This window comes from Thunnus thynnus, chromosome 22 (genome assembly GCF_963924715.1).
Source record: "Thunnus thynnus chromosome 22, fThuThy2.1, whole genome shotgun sequence".
Classification (NCBI taxonomy): Eukaryota; Metazoa; Chordata; class Actinopteri; order Scombriformes; family Scombridae; genus Thunnus; species Thunnus thynnus.
Genome location: NC_089538.1, coordinates 12,941,103 through 12,960,134, shown reverse-complemented (window position 1 = coordinate 12,960,134; position 19,032 = coordinate 12,941,103). Strand labels below are relative to the sequence as shown.

The following is a 19,032-nucleotide window of genomic DNA, read 5'->3' as shown; positions in this document are numbered from 1 at the left end:
CTGTGATGATGCAGTCTGTTACAGAGCCGCAGGTGCATCTACCTGGCAGGCTGCCACTCGGGCTATTAGCCCACAATCCAATGATCCCTATTTGGGGAGTAGTTGTCCTTTTCACTGCATCAACTGCAGCTCGACTTGTATTCCACTCAGTCGCTGATTGCTCAGTGATATGTGTGTTTACCGATGATAAATTCCCATGACTGGGCTGTTGCACTTGTGATTTCGGGCTGTCACACTGGATGAGCTGAGCGATGCACAGCTGCTCAGCCCTCCGGGGCGAAATGAACTGAGAGCACATGCCGCCAATTCAGAAGGAAGCAAAATGGTTGCAGTGCATATAATTACATTTTTGTGGTGAGAGATGTGGGTCAGGTTACCGTGCGTTCGCCAATTGCCTGGAAGAGGAGAGTAAATCAGCAGGAAATACACCAGCTGTCAATTAACTGTCACTTTCACACCGCAGTCTCATGTTGAGTCAGCAGTTTGTATTCATGGACACAACAGGATGTAAAACATTGCGTTCTGCAAACGGAAGCTTTTTTTTTTAGCAGATTGCTAATTCATATATCTGGCAGGGTGAAAGTTTGTGTGCAAATTATACTTGAAGTAAAGAAATCTAGTATACTGAGTGGAGGTTCAGGAAAATATCTGGTACATAATAGTTTCTCATCCAGCATTTTTCTTTCCTAGTGTGTCCATGAGTTTCTGTGCAGCAGCACTTCAGCAATAATCTAAAACAGTGTTTCCCAACTTTCTGTTTGGGACTCCACCAAGCGGGAGAAAAAAGACATTTTTATAATTGTTTTTCCTTGAAATTTTGTTTTTCCTTGTGAAATGTTTTACCCCTTGTGGAGACATTTTGAGGATAAAATCACAACCTGTGAAGACCTCACTGTGCACCTCACTACTTATCTCCACATTTTGATTTTTTTCAGTTAAATAGAAGAATTAAGTGTTCCTTTATGGGTTAAGAAAATTATCCTTTTTATAAAAGGTAAATAAACCATTTAAAAATCCATTGGATTATCTGAAAACTGCATTGTCACAAAGGTGAAAACAGGGCTGTCTTAACTCATGAAAGGTTGATGTGGTTTTCACAAGGCAGAGACTAACTGCTGTACTTTAAAGGACAAGTTCTCAATTTTTCAGGTCTGTCAATATATATATTCAGATGCCCAAAATGAACATTTAAATAGGTTTTGTCTGCTGTAATCATTCCTCTTGTTCATACTGGGACTTACTTTGGAAGCTATCCACTTGAAGCCTCATATTAGTATATCAGATATCATATTAGATAAACTTTTAAATGCATTTTTGCACAGAAGGATGACTGTGGCCTTTGTCTCACATCACCTATATTATAAGTGCAATATAGCTGATATATTCATATATATATATAGGCACCTGACCTAGAAAAATAATGAGCCTATCCTTTAAGAGGCCACAAGCTAATAAGTTTGGGCACCACTGATCTAAAAGGTTACAGGTCCTGCAAAGGTTTGAGTTGAGGTCTCACTTACTCATAAACGTAAACGTTGTAATTTAACTAACTGGTGGCACCACTGAAGGTAATGAAGCACAGAGAACAAGGAGATGTTATTTAGCATTTATTATGATATAATATATTTAAATGGCACATCACCTCTTTAAACTGTAATTCTGCTGCTTTAGATGCGCCACACATCACTGTGCAACTTGCAGCGCCACAGACAGGAAGTAGTTATGCAAGAGTAATTTATTGTTTGATTTTGCACTTTTTGAACTCCGGTAGTATTAACATCCCACAACAAAGCATTTGTGGGTTACATTTCTCCAAAACATCTGCTGTTTTCACAATTTCTGTGTATGAGGAGATGCTTTAAGATCTCTTATCATCTCTTTAAGTTTAATTTGGCCATTCTTGCCATCTTTGTTGGTTACATCTTTGGGGACTTTTAGTCACAAGCCACAAGTCTTCATAAGTAACTTACAAGTCAAACTGAAAATCTCCTTGGTCTCTAAATGCTGAAGGCTAAAATGACACAGCATTTGAACATTTTTATATTTCAGAGTGTATATCATCCTGTCCGGAGCAGAACAGGGTATTATTAAGTAATTAATAACCTGCTATTGATCAGAGTGACAATCCCTCAAGACTGCTAAGAAACTGATACATTCAAACACACAGAGGGTGCACAAGTACAAGCGCCCATACAGACACATTTATTTCAGCGCACACATAGGCAGACTTTGTGCCTCCCTGTTACATGTTAGTCACAGCAGCCTCTTCCCAATTCAGTCGATAGGCTTCCATTAAGAGAGGGTTGGCTGTCAAAGCAACCTGTGACCTCCTCTCGCCCCCTCGGAGCCCACTGGCCTGTGATGTTCGTATCAATATGAATTTCAGGCCTTTGCAGCCATCAGCCGCAATTCCCAGTGTCCATTAGTCTCAAGTATCTGTTTCCTCCAACTTGTACTATTGATTTCGGTGTGTCTTTTGTACAGAGCGTGTACACTGATCTTAAAAACAGGGAGAGCTTCATTTGCCTGGAGAGTTTCTATCGCTGGTGCATCGAAGTCTCTCGTTATTCTACCTCTTCGCAAATGATTTTCATAACTTCTGTCACTGCCAGCCGTGTAGTGGTGCAAAGCTACATGACGTCTGATCGCGGATCATATGTCGTGTGCTTGAAGCTGGTGAGACCAGAGCCCTCAAAGGTCAGGGCTTTTCATCTCTGAGGCCAAAATGAAATGACCTATTGTTGTCACACACACACACACACACACAGAGGAGGATATCACAGCAAATATAAAGGCACAATATGGTCTTATATCCCCGGAGATCATTAATGTGCAACTTTTTTTCAAATGCTCGCCCACATCTGTTCCTGCAACGTGTCATACTACTCTGAAAATGATGAACGTTTGACCTTGATACCGAAGATTTTAGAAATACTTGAAGTTAAGATTCAACTATTAGATATTTATCTAGTTTATTTGCTGCAACAAAACACAAAAAACATTATACATTCATGGATAGATTATGCAGGTGAAATTAAAAAGGCATCTCATATAAAATAGTGCCAAATCAGGCTGGTACGCACACATTTGCAGATAAAGAAAAACATGCTAAATATTTATTTATATTGGAAAGAGATCAAATACTTGCTGCTCTTTCACATGTTCTTTCTGTCGAAGATTGATGGAATATGCAGCAGCTCAAGCAATATTGCAATACGTGAGGTACAGTAAGGGTAAACTAAACTTTACCAACTTTGTTATCTTTGTTATCTCTCTAGTAAAATACCAACTGATTTTGTTATCTTACTGCAAATTCAGTATCACTTTTCCGACTACAAGTTTCTTATTGAGTAAACTTTTCTGACTTCTGAAATGTTATTTGCCTGGTTTGGTTAGAAAAATGACTAATCAGTAGGCGTATACAGTTACAACATACACACATGTCTTAAAAAGTGACTAAAGATGTAATTTTTTATGCAAATGATGCAAAAATGAAAGCATGTAAGCAGAGAAAGTATAATATACATTATTCATTTTACTAATCAATAAAATCTGGCACCTGTTTCTATTTTCTTTTAACCACAGAAAGAAAGAAACAGTTATATGGTTTTATTGCGATGTGGACACCCAGCAAATCTGACATACTTGAGTCAAAAGTTCAAAAAGTCAAACGTTGCACATTCTGTATCAAGAATTTGGAAAAACCTTTACATCCTCAAAGTAAAGAGGACATGACCTCAGTCGTATCTTCAGCCTTTCTTGATATGCAGGTGAAAAACATTTTATTGTTTACAATTTGAACACAGGAAATTTAAACATACTGTAAATAAAGAAACAGTAGTGCATAAAGATTACAGCCTCTATAGCTGCTCTGCTCCTCCTACTGTTTCCCTCCCTGCTGTGCGTCCAATAGTCCAAAGTGTGAGGAACATACTGTATGCTGACATTTGGCCACTCTTCACTGCTGTGAAATATCTGCCACTAGGAGGCCTTTTGGGGACGAGATTAGATATTCCTCGACACAGTAAACCAGCTCCTGAGAGAGGAAGATGGATGACCTTTGGCTTTATTTATGTCGTCGCCACTCATGCAGGACCTTTTCATCAGATACGGTCATTGTAATCCCTCAGCCCCCATTCAATTTACAGAGGCACTCTGTCACTGCAGACCACTAAAGCCGACGAAATTAATGGATCAATAAGCCCTCTGAAAGCCTGGCGGGCCGGTTGAGATCCCCCCGGTCACTATCAGGTTACCAGTCATAATGAATGGGGTGTTGTTTATGTTGTAAAGTGCAGCGTCACTGAGTCCTTTGAACAAGTCAGCCTCTTAGTACACCACTGGAGAGTTTTCAGGGATGTGATGAGGACAATATGGAAAATTATTTGTAATTAGTCACAAGTCATAAAAGATTTATAAGCAACTGTCTTTATTAATGGTTAATAAACATCTTACAAATGCTTTATAGGTCAGTTACAAGACATGAATAAGAACGACTTTTTCCACAATCTAAATAATTGATTAGTGATTAATAAATAATTTCATTTTGTACTTTTTTGTTTTATTGGTTAGTTATTAATGACTTGCACAACATTAGTAAATTATTAACAATTTATAAAGACATTAGCTACAATTTATAAGCTTTTATAGATGGTGGTAATTTTCGGTTGGCTTATTCAAGAACTATTTGTTACATCTTGTAAATTCTTATAAATGTGTTGGTGAAGGTCAAGAACACAAACTTGACATAACACAGAATGAAAGAGTTTTGCATTAAAAAGTATCTTCATATCACCATCATGCCAGCAGTAGAGTTCAGTGAGTCTCTCTGAGTGTCAGTCACAGCTGTTGGTATAGTGTCCTTAATCCTTTATCTTGCTCATAGCAGATCCAGTATCCATTGTGTACCAGCAGCATTGTTTTGATGCATAATTTTCAAATTGTCATTTATCTCATCTCTCATTTATTAAAGTAGGATGATATCACAACAATTATGGCACTTGTTTTGGGTGACAAATCAATTAAAGGTTATGACCCCTCTGCTAAAAATTGGTCAATTTTAGGGTTTTTTACACCATATACCTGCATATTATTCATTAATCATGCAAGCTGTCAGCTGGCAGAAGTTAGAGAGCTGGTTTGGTGACATGTTGGTTTGTTTTAGATTGTGACATTTTTTTCCTGGATTCTAACCTTGAAGTGTTTCTGTAATTACAATAAGCTGGTGGCACATTTTATGTGAAAATAGTACAGGGAATGTAAAAAACAAACAAACAGCACAGCAACTCTAAGATGATTTCTGGAAGAATTTTCTTTATTTCACCAACATGTTTTGACTTTGTGCCTCCATCGTCTATAAATATTCCTGCAAGAAGGCTTAATCCTCTTCAGTTCTCCAGTGAGAGCTTGACACATGGATGGTAAATCACCCTGAAACATGTTAGAGAAATAAAATAGGATAGGAAGAAATGTTTTTGGCAATTGTCCTTTTATCTTGTCCACACAACAAACAGGAAGGGAACTTGAGATGTTCCATCGATCTTTCCCTGCTGCATAATCTTAACTGTAGTGTATCTATGGTCTATTTGCCAAAACCATGATCTTCCTCTAACTTTTACCATGCCTTAGTAGCCATGTGCAGATGCTGTAAGTAATTTTGCAAACATTGTCACTGGGCGTAATCCGGCTTTTCTGGCGATACAGATGCAGAAATCACCTCCATCTGTGTCTCATATTATGATTGTTTTCTGCAGCTTTTGCAGCCGTTCGGTAGGTTTTTAACCAAATAATGTATCACGGCTGAGCTGAAAATGTCCTTTTCACTAGTGAGAGGAGCTCCAATGTTAAAATCTAGTGATTTAGTCAATGACACAGATGACTCAGTAAACTCAGGTCATCTTAATTTAGTGCTTAAGATATTTTGGTCGTGTGTTGCAAATGAAATCTTACTTTTGCTGACAAATCACTAGTATGGTGTAGATGCTGCACCACTGTCTCACATTTCCTGCCCACTCTCCACTGTTTACTGTTGATGCCAAAACATTTGTAGTATTTTACAGCAGTTACAGCTCAGTTGTGAAACATTATATTAAGAAAATTAAGCTCAGACACCACAGTTAGGGATGGCTGCTGTGTTAAATCCAGCATATCTCGAGGCAGCTCTAACAGTAATTGGTAGTAATTATAAATCCCAACTGAGAATGCACAGTGAAAGCTTGCGGCAAAACAGGCCTGTTTTTCAGTGTGTAGAGCGCCAAGTGGTGTGAGCGTAGATTAATAGCTCATTATCAGGGTTATTAAACAAGTATTCAGACGGTTGGGTCCAGTTACGAACAAAAGGCCACTGGTGGATGATTGATGTGGAAATCTCAATCAGAGTTGTCATTCTGTGTTGAGGAGATGAAATGAGATATGACAACATGTCAACCTCTCTGAGATGAAGACAAGATGATAATCCTCACACAAGCGTCGTACAAAAAAGTAGTGCTAAAGTGACTGCAGTGTGTTCATGCTGGTAATACACACTCTCTCTGTATTTTCAGTTTGATTTAAAATGACTTATGCTGATGGTAAAACGAATCCATAGCGGTCGGGTCACATCTCCATATTTGCATGCTAGTGGCATGAGAGGAACTCCCACCACAATCATTCAGCGAGACCACATGATCACTTGCAATTCAGGATCAATGATTTCAAACAATAGTGCTCAGCATTCGTGCATTTAACGCAGAATCAGAACCATGTGCATTGTGGGTTACTGATGGTCAAACTGGAGAAACGTGCTGACAGCTCTGGATGGCCTTGAGCGAGCACATCAGCCCGAAATAACTCAGCCAAACTCACAGCTCTATTTCTTTGTAGAAAAACAGTCTTTGTTGCCACTGTTGGCAGTAAGTCAATCGCATGTATTAAACTACCCAGCAATGCTGGCCAGTCATCGATAGCTCTAAATGACTGCATATGGTGTCTTGGCTTTGGGCGTCTTTTTGATCAGGTTGAGATTTTAATGGATTTTTCTTCGCCTCTGACAGATGAGGCTGGTGGTGGTGGTGGTGTTGGGAGGGGTGTGTGTGTGTGTGAGTGTGTGGGGGGGTGGGTGGGGGGGGTTGCAGCCCGGCCCGGGGCAGACTGCAGGCAGCCGGTGGGGTCATTTGAACCTTGTGGTTGCAGTGCAGAGTGCTGAGACACAAAGAGCCAACGCTGCGTTCACAAGTGTCCGACAGCGGGAGAGTCAGGAAGTCTGGCGACTGTAAACCCCACCCGACCCGACCCCCCACCCCTCATCTCAGACACACTCCAAGACACGCCAAGCGGGCACTACTGTGCACACGAACCTGCATTACCGCACTTGTGAGGACAGTTGCAGTCTTTCACTACTTTTAATCATAACTGCTACAAACTTAACCAACTTGACTCCGATCTTAAAGTTTTCATAATTATAAAAGATCCCTCAAATGTGAACACCGAAAATCTTAACAAGAGTGAAACCTGTGATTACTCTCAAATACACTGACAGAACTTTTAAAACACCAAATAATATAATGACTAAATCAGAATAATCGTTTTTATCATGAATTATTAATAATCAGGTTTACATTAGTAATATTTATGAAAACTTGAGTAAGAAAGACCTTTATCTTGAATTATGATCAGATGAGAAACACAAAAAGTCACTTTTGCATTTATTACACAAACTATCAAATTATATATGTGGAAATATCTGAGATTTACATGGTCAAAAAATTACACATTGCGTCTTTAACCTTAAAAGTGTTAACCTTAACATTATATATCATTATATTGTTATTAAAATAAAGTTTTGTCATTGTAACCTAAGTTTTGTAAGATTGTACATTCAACTCAGCTTGCATATCCAGGTCTGTCCTTGCAGGTGTGATTATATAAGTCTGAATATTTCTACAAAAAATGAATGGACACATTTTCAGAAAACTTAATGTTCACACTTTAAGGAATTGAGTCTGCAAACAGAAACCTGCAAACTTGCAACACACACTTAAATGTAAAAGCTTACAAAACATAGGTTATAGGTGCAAAACTCTATTTTCAAGCACTTCTTTATGGCATTATATAATATCCCATTAAAATAAATATACTGTATAACGTGTGATGTTGTGATTTTAGTCTCACACATATTCACAAAGTGGCACTTCCAATGAGTGTAATCTAAGAATTGATTTGGAAAAAATGATGATGATTGAGTCATGATGTGAAGTGACAGTATGAACACTGAAATGTTTCTCTTGATATTTCTTCCTTAAATGCACATTAGTCACAGTGTCATGTTATAACGAGGACAGCCTACACTTATCATAATTAATATCCTCAATTATTCAGTGTAATTAGTGCTGTTAATCTGTGAATGGTGGTAACACAGTGAGGAAGTAGTTGTCTGAGTTGGATTATTGTGATTTACAGAAGGACAAAGAGACGCTAAACTCTAATCCAACTGTGTGCAATAAGGCTTAGAGAGATCTGCAATAGTTTACAGTTTGTACCATATGTTTCAAGTGTAAATATGTTAGAAATTGCAATAGTGCTGATAATAATTGTAATACTGATGATTAGATATTTCACTGAAATAAAAGGGTACAACATGTACCTTTAAAATATTAGCTGTACTTTTTTAAAAGTGGAAAAACAAAAAAAAACTTTCCGAACTCCGTAGGTCATGAAAAAATGAATCATTATTTTCACTTTGAGGTATTTCTGAAACTGTGAATAGCTTATGAAAGTGTAAAGGATGAAAAGTGTGAACTATGAGATGATTCCTCTGTTTACTCTCTTCATTTTTTAGGTTTTAGACACAACATATTCAATAAACGGTGCTTAACTTTACACCACAGCAACAACTCCTCACCGTCCTTTTGTGGGAATAATGAGATACTGTACAACTCAACATGCACAGCAAGGTAGATAGGAATTTAGCAGAGAAAACAACTGATTTGCGGGCAGACTAAGTGGTTGAGTGAACAGGTTAACAGCGACGGGGCCTTGAATGGCTGTGACAGGGAGAAAGCAGTGAGAGGCTCCAGCACTGAAGGGGGAAGTGACCCGGAAACGGTGTGTAAGTGCAGCTTGCCGGGGCCCTTTAGGAAAAAAAATCTCTCCAGAAGCGCTGATGCAAGTCCACCTAAACACACATTTCTCTTATTCCTCTCCCACTTTCTGGAGAGATGCGTTACTCAGCGATACTCGTGCAACACTCAGGCACTGTAACGTGAAAGAAAAACAGAGCCTCCGACTGTGTTCAGCACCTACAGGCCTGCAACAAAAAACTGCCACTGATTCTTTCAGTAGAGCAGATTTTCAGCGGTTGGAAAGAAGCTTACAGTGTTTATCTCAGCGTTTTTTTTGGTCAAGGATGCATGTGACAGCACTAACACTGTATTATGTATCATGACACTGTCATAACTTTACTCTGGGTCACTTTAATGTGCGTTCTTCTTGGCTCAGATTTGGTTGTGTGGTGTGAAAATGCACATCCTGCGACATGAAGCTGACGATGTGTAAACTGACCGACAATAAGTGTGTAATTACGCAGAAATCTCACCTGTCATTGATTGTTTTTACTTTTCTACACACTCGAAGATGTATTTCAGGTTTTCTACTTCCACAAACACATGTTTTAACATAATTTTTCTGCTACTTTTCTTTATTCTTTTTTATTAATATACTTTTTTGATTCTAATTTTGAGCAAACTTTGTCAACCTTATGCTAAATATGACATTTACAGTGTAGTTTAGTGCAGGTGCTTTGTTCCAAACAGCCTGACCTTTCTAACAACTAAAGTGCATATTTAGCAATAACCTTTGCACTTCCTTCTTTTAATGGTGTGTTTCAGTGTGGAGCACTTAGATTCAAAACACTGATTTTTTTTTTGTGGTTTTTACAGTTTTCCTGTGCATATGTTTAAATACAGTCCTGGAGGCAATGAGTCAGGGTGTGATGGAAACTTTTTTTTTGACCGCCACACGGATTTTCTGTCACACGTCTTTCTCTTCCTGTGTTTCCTTCCTATCTTTAATGCACTTAAGAATGATTCATATTAGCCTTTCCTAAAATAACACTAGACAATGTCATGTACAACTAAATCTTAAAATGTACATATTTCAAGTATCACATTTTAGCTGGTGTGAAACATTACACACATTAAAAACAAACTTTTATGGTATATTCTGACAATTAAAGCAGTTTAAACGGACTTTTCTTGACATTGTTGGATTTAAAGTTAACTGATTTTTCTTCTTTTTCCTCTTTACTGTATACGCTTTTAAAAAGTGTCCCAGAAGAGTCTGTCTTCTGTATTTGTAGATATTTATCTTAAACTATTTGTACTAATATTTTTTTTTAAATTATACATATAATAAGGACATTGAAGTCTTTGTGCTTGGTATAATGTAATAAAACAGCAGTTTTCACCTCACACTGCTGCATTTCTTATAATAACCCAAGAATTACTGAATTTAAACACATATATGTCATATAGTATAATATTTTATATAGAAAAGTGATATATTTAATGCTCTCAGTTTAGGGTAAAGACAGGTTTGGCTCCATTTACATTTTTATTCATGTAATTCATTATATTAATATTTTATTTGTGCATATTAGAAGCTTTTTACTACTTAAAAAAATTACAGTTATTAATTAATTTCAGAATAGAAAGTGCTGTCTTCAACTATATGAACAAAGTTATTTATGAAGCTACATTATTTCAACAAACAGTGTTAAAGTGGATTAAACCTTAAGAAAAGAGCTGTAGCAGAGAGAAGTTAACAAATGTCTAAATTCAGTTCCTAGAGGCATTATATGAGCTATCTCTTCAGTTTACATGGATTATATAACTGCTGAAAACTTTTTAAAACAAAGTTTAAGATCTTTTCTTTAAATTATAAGAAACATACAAGCAACAGCCGTTTGTGTGGGTCAATTAAAACAACTTTACAAACTAGAAAACTTTCACGAAAACTTTCCAGTGATCTGCTGGCTTAATTAAGCAGCAATAACGTGATGAAGTGGATAACTAAATAAATATGCAAATTATTCCTCTACAGCTTCCAGCTTCTCTACAGCATGATCCATTAAAACTGCTCTATTGTAATTAATATCCTAAATTTAAACGATGTGTTCGTTATGTATAAAGCAAATAATGAAACCTGGTATCAATTTTAAGTATTTAGTACATATTGTGTCGATGTTGGTGCAGTTTATAGGAGATAACTGTTTTAAACATTAAGTTTTAAGAATCTATTCATTATCTGGGGACTACATGGTGGAAATGTGTCATTGCCTAAGATGACAGATTTTTTTTCTCCTACACTTTCTGAAGAAACGTAAACTTACTTTAACTTATTTCTGTGATCCAAATACACAGAAAAAAATACAATGAAGCACAATACATATTCACACTTAAAAGTCCACTTGTTTATAACCTTCTCTTGGTATAATTCAGACTGAGTCCACACGCTTAATTGCAAATATTACACTTTTTATTGCAAAATTCATCATCGTCATGATATAACTGTATTCACAGTTTAACAGTCTGTCATATGAAAGGTCAAGTGAAAACAAAACAAGTGTTTTTAAATGAATAATAACAATAATAAGGCCATATAAATACAAATGAAGTGTCACTGCACAAAAAAAAAAAGTATTATTGGCGGGTAACAAAGTTGATGCAGCATTATTTACTACGAAGGAACATTAACGTACATTCATTCAAATGACATTACTGCGCAAAGTAAAACTGCTCAGGGGATATTTAATGCATGCACATTTTTTTTCTGGCGATAAACTTTTTATTAAAAATATCCGAAACATTAGAAAATATAATAATAATAATAATATTAATAATAATAATAATAATAATAATGGTAATAATAATAACAATAATAATAATAATAATAATATATGGGAAGGACAAAAAGTGGCACATGCATGTCTTTGTTGATATGTTGACATCAAAGTTGAGAGAATTTTTGTGAATTTAAGAAAAAACAACAACCAAAAAAACACAGACCAATGAGTTACTGTATGTCCCACTGTCCACGCACTGTCGTCCTTATCCTAAACAGGAAATCATCAGTCTGCATCAAACAGGCCAAAATATTTGCCAGTGTTGGAGAAGTAGATGTAAGGCGCAGCGTTTGCAGTCGGGTACACCACAGGGAAAGGCATGGGTAACAAACATCCACCCAGCAGGCTGCTGTCTTTGTAAAAAGTCGGTAATTGCACATTTTTCCCTGCGTCTGAGAGGTGCTCTGCGGCCAACGGCCCCTCCAGGTCCGTGGATAACTGTCTCTTCAGCTTGTTGCGGCGGTTCTGAAACCAGATTTTCACCTGAGTCTCGGTGAGCTGCAGAGAGCTGGCGAGACACGCTCTCTCTGAGCTGCTCAGATACCTCTTCATGTCAAACGTCGCCTCCAGCTGAAATATCTGTCTCTTGGAGAAGATTGTGCGCGTCTTCTTCTTGACCATGGCTTTGGTGTCCGCTGTGGCCTGCTGCTGCTCCTGCTGCTGCTGTTGCTGCTGCTTGGACGCGTCGTTCTCGCCGCTGTGCGCACTCTGCGCCCCGGGACAGGAGCCGACGGTCAGCGGCGGTGCGTTTTGGACTCTTGGCTTGTTTTGTGCTGTGAATGAAGGGACAAAACGTGCTTTGATGTGGCGGTAAAGTCACACTTACTATTCCGCCTACAGATACATATGTGAAGAGGCGGCATAAAAATTAAGATAGATTAAAAAAAATACATAAAAAATAAAGAGCGACCAGTCCGCGATCTTCTTTCACTGTTACATTTTCTAATAGTCATTTTTATAAATATTCTATCAGTCTACTGTCGTTTGATCCATCTTTACGCATCATTCTGCCCCTAAAAAGCTATATCATGCTAAAACTGGAGGTCTGTTTCCTACAAAGAGTTATTAATATCTGTAATAATACAGTTTAAGAGAGACTCTTTGTAATCTCTCCACTTATTAAATCCCACAGTTACCTGTTTCCTCTGATCCGCTGTCATGTCTCCTCCGGACGTCCCACACCTCATCAATCCTCGCTTGAAAGTCATTTTTACATCCACTGTCCCTCTGCTGCTTTGAACCGTCAAAGTTTCCGCTGTCCCGCTGTTTTAGGTTGAGGATGTTGTCAATGGTGAACGTCAAAGAAGCGCTCCGGCTCGGGGCATCCTCTTTGCTCATGTTCCCCGGCATTTCATCTGCTCCTCCGAGATTTCCGAAACACCGACGCCTCTGGACGCTCCGAGCACCATTGCTCCTCGGCTGCAACTAGAGAGCAGAGGAGCCTGTGCGCCGTTCTTCAACGACCCGGAAGACTGCGGTTTAACAGCTTTTGATTGGTGAGGTTGTGGGGCAGATGAGGGCGGGATGCAGATTTACGTCTGGCTGCCATATTGAAGCTTTAAACACTTGTGTCATTAAAATGCATACCCGCTTGGTCAGTGTATCGTAATGCCAAGCAGATTTAAGACACGCAGATTTTTTTTTTTTTAATTTCTGAACCTTTGAGGGTCGACTGTTATCAGGACTGGGTCACATGAGATTTCCAGGACTGATACGTTGAATCACGTTCAGACAGCTTGACAACACCCTGATTTCTAGGGTCATGAGAACTGTGGGGCCTAAAAATTGATTCAAGGAACTGAAACCTTCAGAAACCCGTTTTAACCTCCACCAAGAAAGCAAATGTCCACTTTTAGCAACAACCTTTTTTTGTTTGTTGTGACCATTCACTGGAAACCAGTGTTGAAGCTGCACCATATCTTATTTATTTAATCCAACGTCTAAATGAGTCCATTAGCATACCTTAACTTCACCTAATGGTCCCATTTTTTTCAAAATAAACCCAACAAATTCATCATTAAAGCCATAAACATGTGTATATATATATATATAGGTTTAATTTCATTGCAGATAAGCACAGCAAATACAAAGTAAGAAACCACAAAACAATTTGTGCATAAATTTTATTTACATGTGAACATATAAGTGTACAAAAGTCTGTATATAATCCTTTTAAATAGAAAAATGTGTCAAAGAATGCAACTAAATGACATGCTCAAAACACCAAAATGTCTTTTAATAAATAATCAAGTTTCTACTTTGTAGAGAAGTGCATAATATTCCCATGTTATGTGCACAGTACGGACTCAAACGAGGGTCAAAAACCTTTAGAGCCTGTGCAATAATGTTTGGGAAGAATTTCAATGTGTGTTTGTCGTCCTTTATAAACCTGACATGAGAAATGCAGAAACGATCGGTTGTGTTGTACAGTGAAGTTACACAAAGAACAAAACTTCAACTGAAATGAACACGAGTGCAGATTAAAGGCAGGACCTATTAGTATAAGGTTGTATTTAAAAAGAGTAAATTTTAAGTTTAAATTTTGGCTGTGATTTTGGCTGTAAAAGCAAGTTAAGACTTGAAATGTAGAGGTGTGTAACTTCAGTGTCACACACAGTGTGGGAACTTTGAGAGTCACAGTTTTCTGGTTTGAATCTCAAATGTTCACAAAAGCCTTTTTTTTTCTTTGTGTGGCCTCACTGTTAATATAATTTGTGCAAAAACTTTATCTTGACACAAATATTTTCATTCACAATCATGAATTTCTCAGTAGTTTTTTTCCCACAAGTGTACACAGGTTGATATACAACCAAATTATTTCTGAACATCATTTCACAAGCTCAAAATCTTATTGACCCTTATTTGATCCCATATATGTGGATCATCCATACATTATGTGAATAATTGCCTGAGGTCACCCTAAATAGTCCACAAATACCATTAAATCTAGCACCGAATCTTAAAAATGAGAATATTTCTCCACAATAAGAGACATATTCTTGTTTCAAGGATTTCCAAGTAGTGATTGTCATAATAATGTAACACTCCATAGAATAATGATATCACTCCGCCAAATGTACAAGGTTGACAGGGATTGGTTGGTGCAGGATCATGATGGCCTACTGTTTCAGAGAATTGATCATCTTAATCTGAATCTGGCTGAATTTATTCTTCTAGAAATTTCCACAAAAGAAGACTGTCAGTGCATCAGCAGGATTTCTGACCTCAGAACCTGGAACTAAAACTAAAAATTGACATTTTTTTGTGGCATTTGATTAACTGGTGTCCAAAAACTTCACCTCCACCCTAAACCTCACACCAGTCCGGTCATCTGTGGTGTTATGAAGGACATTGGGTGGGTGAAGTGAGCAGTCAATGGATAGTTAATAGAGGTGGAGAAGCCGACCACCGGTGGCGACACTTGATGCAAGCTGGGGGTGGTGTTCTCGTGATAAAGCACGGGAACTCTGACGACCCTCTGGGATGGGTAGGCTACAGCCGCGCTGCTGGCCTCCATGTCCGCGGCCACCTGCCTCTTCCACTTGTTCCTGCGGTTCTGAAACCAGATCTTCACCTGCGTCTCGGTGAGCTGCAGAGACGCGGCCAGCCCGGCTCTCTCCGAGCTGCTCAGGTAACGTTTCAAGTCGAAAGTGGACTCCAGCTGGAACACCTGACTCCGGCTGAACACGGTGCGGGTCTTCTTCTTCCGCGCCACTTTGGTGTCACCTGAGAGGAAACAGTGGGGAGGATTTTTACTTAATGTAAGCGGATGCAGTCACTGACAGAGTAGATACATCAGCTGAGAAACAGTTTATAGATAAAATAACCAGGAAGTCTGTTTTTAGCTCATTCAGTGAACATACCTGAAAAATCAACATTTACAACATTACAATAACCTTTGAAAAAAAAAAAACTGTTACAACTCTCACAAATCTCAAAAGACCAAACGAAAAATTACAGCTGTAAATGAGCAGAATATGTTGTATTTAAACTCCTCATAAACAATTAAAACCTCATTTGTCTCATTTTGAACTGTATTTTTTTTAATGCACATTTTTTAATCCCTGCAAGTATAAAACTCACTTTTTGAGACGTGAGTTGTGGATAGATGTAGAAATTGCAGCCTATAGATACTTCAGACTATTTTTGTTGTTGTTGTTTTATCACCTAATACAACATTGTCCCATATCCTCTACTGTACACAGAGATACTCATTATTGATATCTGTACAAAATACAGTCTCTTAAATATAACCATAACAGATTAAATATATTGTCTTTATCAGGCTAAATATGAATATGTATTTACTAAAGGTACATTTTAGCTTCAAGAGGCTATTTGAGTCAATTAATTGTAGATATTATATATAATTAACATATGCTAGTACTCCCACTTGGTTGGTGGAGAACTCGTCATCAAAATTACATTAATAGACAGAAGATTTCCTTTTATTATTATTATTTTTTATCTAAATAAAGAGTGTTTTAGTGGACCCAGAAACTCTTAGTTGCACCTTTAAATTCTCATACCCAAACATCTGCACCAAACTAAGAAGTTGTTGAAACTCTTACCACTATATTTTACATTTTGGATAAGAAAAAAAAACAACTGCAAAGCCTGAGGAAGCGTTTCAGGAGGACGGCGCATGCGTGGTGACGAATACCGGCTTATCCAAAGCACAAGGTGGAGTATTTTTTTTTTAGCGTCAGGCTGTTGCTTTTTTTTTTTTTTTTTTTTTTTTTAATTTGGCCTCACCTGACTCACAGCCGTCCTCTTGGGAGAAGCAGGAGGAGCGCGAGTCGTCCTGCCTCCTGTCGCCCGTCACACTGTCGTCCCCCTTTTCCTCCGGGTCATCATCATCGTCCTCCTCCGCCTGCCCAGTTGAAGTCGGGGAATCCCGGTCGCTGTTGGGCAGAGGATCAGAGTAGCTGGCCTTGTATTGCGGACCTGCGAGCAATATCGTAGAGAAAAAAATCACCATCAATCATCCTGCTCACTGTTCGCTACATCTCACTCATGCCCAAAACTAGAAGGAGACTATCAGACAAATTACGCGCATTCCTGCTTCCTGTCCTTTCCAAGATTATAAATACGCATCAGCTCTAGACTGCTGGTCTATTTGAAGCACCAGAGTGAGATTCTTGTTTGGTTGCCAGATATTGTTGGCTCGTACTTAGCTGATAATTGGGGAGTTGGGGCGTTTTACGCACGGAGTATGGACGGCGAAACGTGTCACAGCCCATGTGTCCCCTCCACTTGTGGCCTATTGAAGCACTAAAGAAAGATTTTCTTGTGAAAAATGATAAATAAACGCTGCTGTAGCCTATTTCTGATCCAGATGGTCATTTTTTAGACTTTTACGCATGTGTGATTTAATTATTTACATCACCATATTGTTGTGAAATTGGTTTTGGCGATTTGTAACTGGTTTATATTAAAGATAACTCTTGTTCTAACTGTTATGGTCGTTTTTAACCACGACTATCCACCTTAACATAAGACCGGTTAGCCGAAACGATACGATAATTCACTCTATTGTGGACATGTTTGATTTCTTCTCCCTCTATCAACACATTTGGACAAACACATACAAATATTGACAGATGTACTCACTCCCTGAGCTGCTGTACGCCGTGTTGGGTGGTGTCCTGCTCCGGTCACTGTCGTTCAGACATCGCGCCTCCAGCCCCGGACAGATCGTCGGGCTGTGGACGGTAACTTTGAAGCCCGGGGTCTCCACCCTCTCCTCAGCTGAAGCCCCTCTGTCTGTCTTCCTCAGTAAATTTTCAATGTAAAAAGATGAACCCCTCGACGCAGGACCGAGCTTCGATCTCGGCGCTTTATCGTCCAGCATGTTGGCTTTTTCTGACCTTCCACAGCGCGTTTCTCACCTTTTTTTTAAGTTCCCCCCTGCCAGATTTGGATATTACAAAATCATTCCCGGGAATGCTTCTTGTTTCCAGCTAGGAGTGTCTGTTCCTGCGTAAACCGCACCGACGCGATCCATGAGATGAGAGTCCCGAGATCGCCGAGATCCAGACAGAAATTTCGTTTAAAACTGAAGACAAGAAGCGATGAGGAATTACTCCAAGAAAAACAACTAGAGACTGTGTCGGTCTGAGCCTCTCTTGTAGGCTGTGTTGATAGTCTGCCTTGAGGGATCGCAGAGATGCTGAATTTAGGTCAATTAGGGAGCAAAGCAGAGATACAGTGTTGTCCTCAGGGCTGGAGATGGAGAGCGCTTCATGAAGAATGGCACAGTACCGCCTATTGGTTACATTTGTCCATGCACACTTTATATTTACTATGCGCACTGTAAATGTGTTGAACTTGTACTTCCGTTATTAGTAGAAGCCCAAAGGCAAATTAAACACGTTGTTTTTTTTCTTGGTAAATTACCCCTGCATGTATTTCTCGACTATGTTTAATTACACACGTAATTAATAAATAAAGTGTTTTCTGGGCATAAAGGCTTCTTCCAAGAGAGAGCAGAAAGTTTTTCGATTGTAATTATCGAAATATGATCAAAACACACCGATAATTCTCGTAGTAAACTCTGGAGAGCCAATAAATAATAGTGATACTAATATTTTTTAAACTATTATTAACTAATTAAAATCTGACCAGTACACGGATGGTCCGGGTTTTTAATGTAAGGGCTCACATTAACTTGATACTCAAAATGTTTGCTTTGACATTAAGACTATAGGAGGGAATAAGAATAATTGCATGTAATGAAAAGGGAATGACCTGTGTGTTTACATCTGATACTATTATATTGAGTCCATGTGTAAAGTGCAAAGTTGTTAAATTTCTTTAATTTGTATTAAATTGTTTTTTTACAGGTCTATAAATCTGCAGTACTTCTACTAGCCCAACTTAAAAAAAAAAAGTTTAATAGCATTGTTTAAAGATCCCCTCAAGACGTGTTTTAAGACATAAAAATAGTTTCCTTTAAATAATAATTTGTGTCTGATATGTTTTTTCCACAAAGAAAGTTCAATTACCTCATTAAAAACTTTTAGGAGCATAACTAGTCCTTCACTATTTATCCCTTATTGAAAAATCCAGAAACTATAAATTTACAAATGTTTTTATTTTCACACTGCAGGACACAAGATGTCTCCTACTTCACCAAAAAAAAAAATTCCATC

At 38.2% G+C, this 19,032-nt stretch overlaps 2 protein-coding genes and 1 long non-coding RNA gene across 6 annotated transcripts in view; 1 reads left to right on the top strand and 2 right to left on the bottom strand.

The window, feature by feature from the left end:
- Positions 1–19,032, top strand: part of LOC137174346 (uncharacterized) — a 146,297-nt gene that overhangs the window by 19,114 nt on the left and 108,151 nt on the right. The gene's annotated exons all lie outside the window — the stretch shown is intronic.
- Positions 11,534–13,354, bottom strand: LOC137174776 (homeobox protein HMX3-A-like). The gene is made up of 2 exons (XM_067580256.1): positions 13,015–13,354; positions 11,534–12,651 (listed from the first exon to the last, which is right to left on the bottom strand). The coding sequence occupies exons 1-2, from the start codon at positions 13,226–13,228 to the stop codon at positions 12,104–12,106; spliced, it is 762 nt and encodes a 253-aa protein (XP_067436357.1). The 5' UTR covers positions 13,229–13,354; the 3' UTR covers positions 11,534–12,103.
- Positions 14,033–18,193, bottom strand: LOC137174775 (homeobox protein HMX1-like). The gene is made up of 3 exons (XM_067580255.1): positions 17,492–18,193; positions 16,634–16,825; positions 14,033–15,604 (listed from the first exon to the last, which is right to left on the bottom strand). Exons 1-3 carry the CDS (start codon positions 17,730–17,732, stop codon positions 15,192–15,194), a joined length of 846 nt encoding a protein of 281 aa, XP_067436356.1. The 5' UTR covers positions 17,733–18,193; the 3' UTR covers positions 14,033–15,191.

Coding starts and splice junctions, on each gene's coding strand:
- LOC137174776 (XM_067580256.1), bottom strand. CDS start 13,228: ATGCCGGGGAACATGAGCAAAGAGGATGCCCCGAGCCGGAGCGCTTCT. Junction 12,652..13,014: donor CAGCGGATCAGAGGAAACAG/GTAACTGTGGGA, acceptor CTTCATTCACAG/CACAAAACAAGCCAAGAGTC.
- LOC137174775 (XM_067580255.1), bottom strand. CDS start 17,732: ATGCTGGACGATAAAGCGCCGAGATCGAAGCTCGGTCCTGCGTCGAGG. Junction 16,826..17,491: donor GGCGTACAGCAGCTCAGGGA/GTGAGTACATCT, acceptor TATTGCTCGCAG/GTCCGCAATACAAGGCCAGC. Junction 15,605..16,633: donor AGAGGACGGCTGTGAGTCAG/GTGAGGCCAAAT, acceptor GTTTCCTCTCAG/GTGACACCAAAGTGGCGCGG.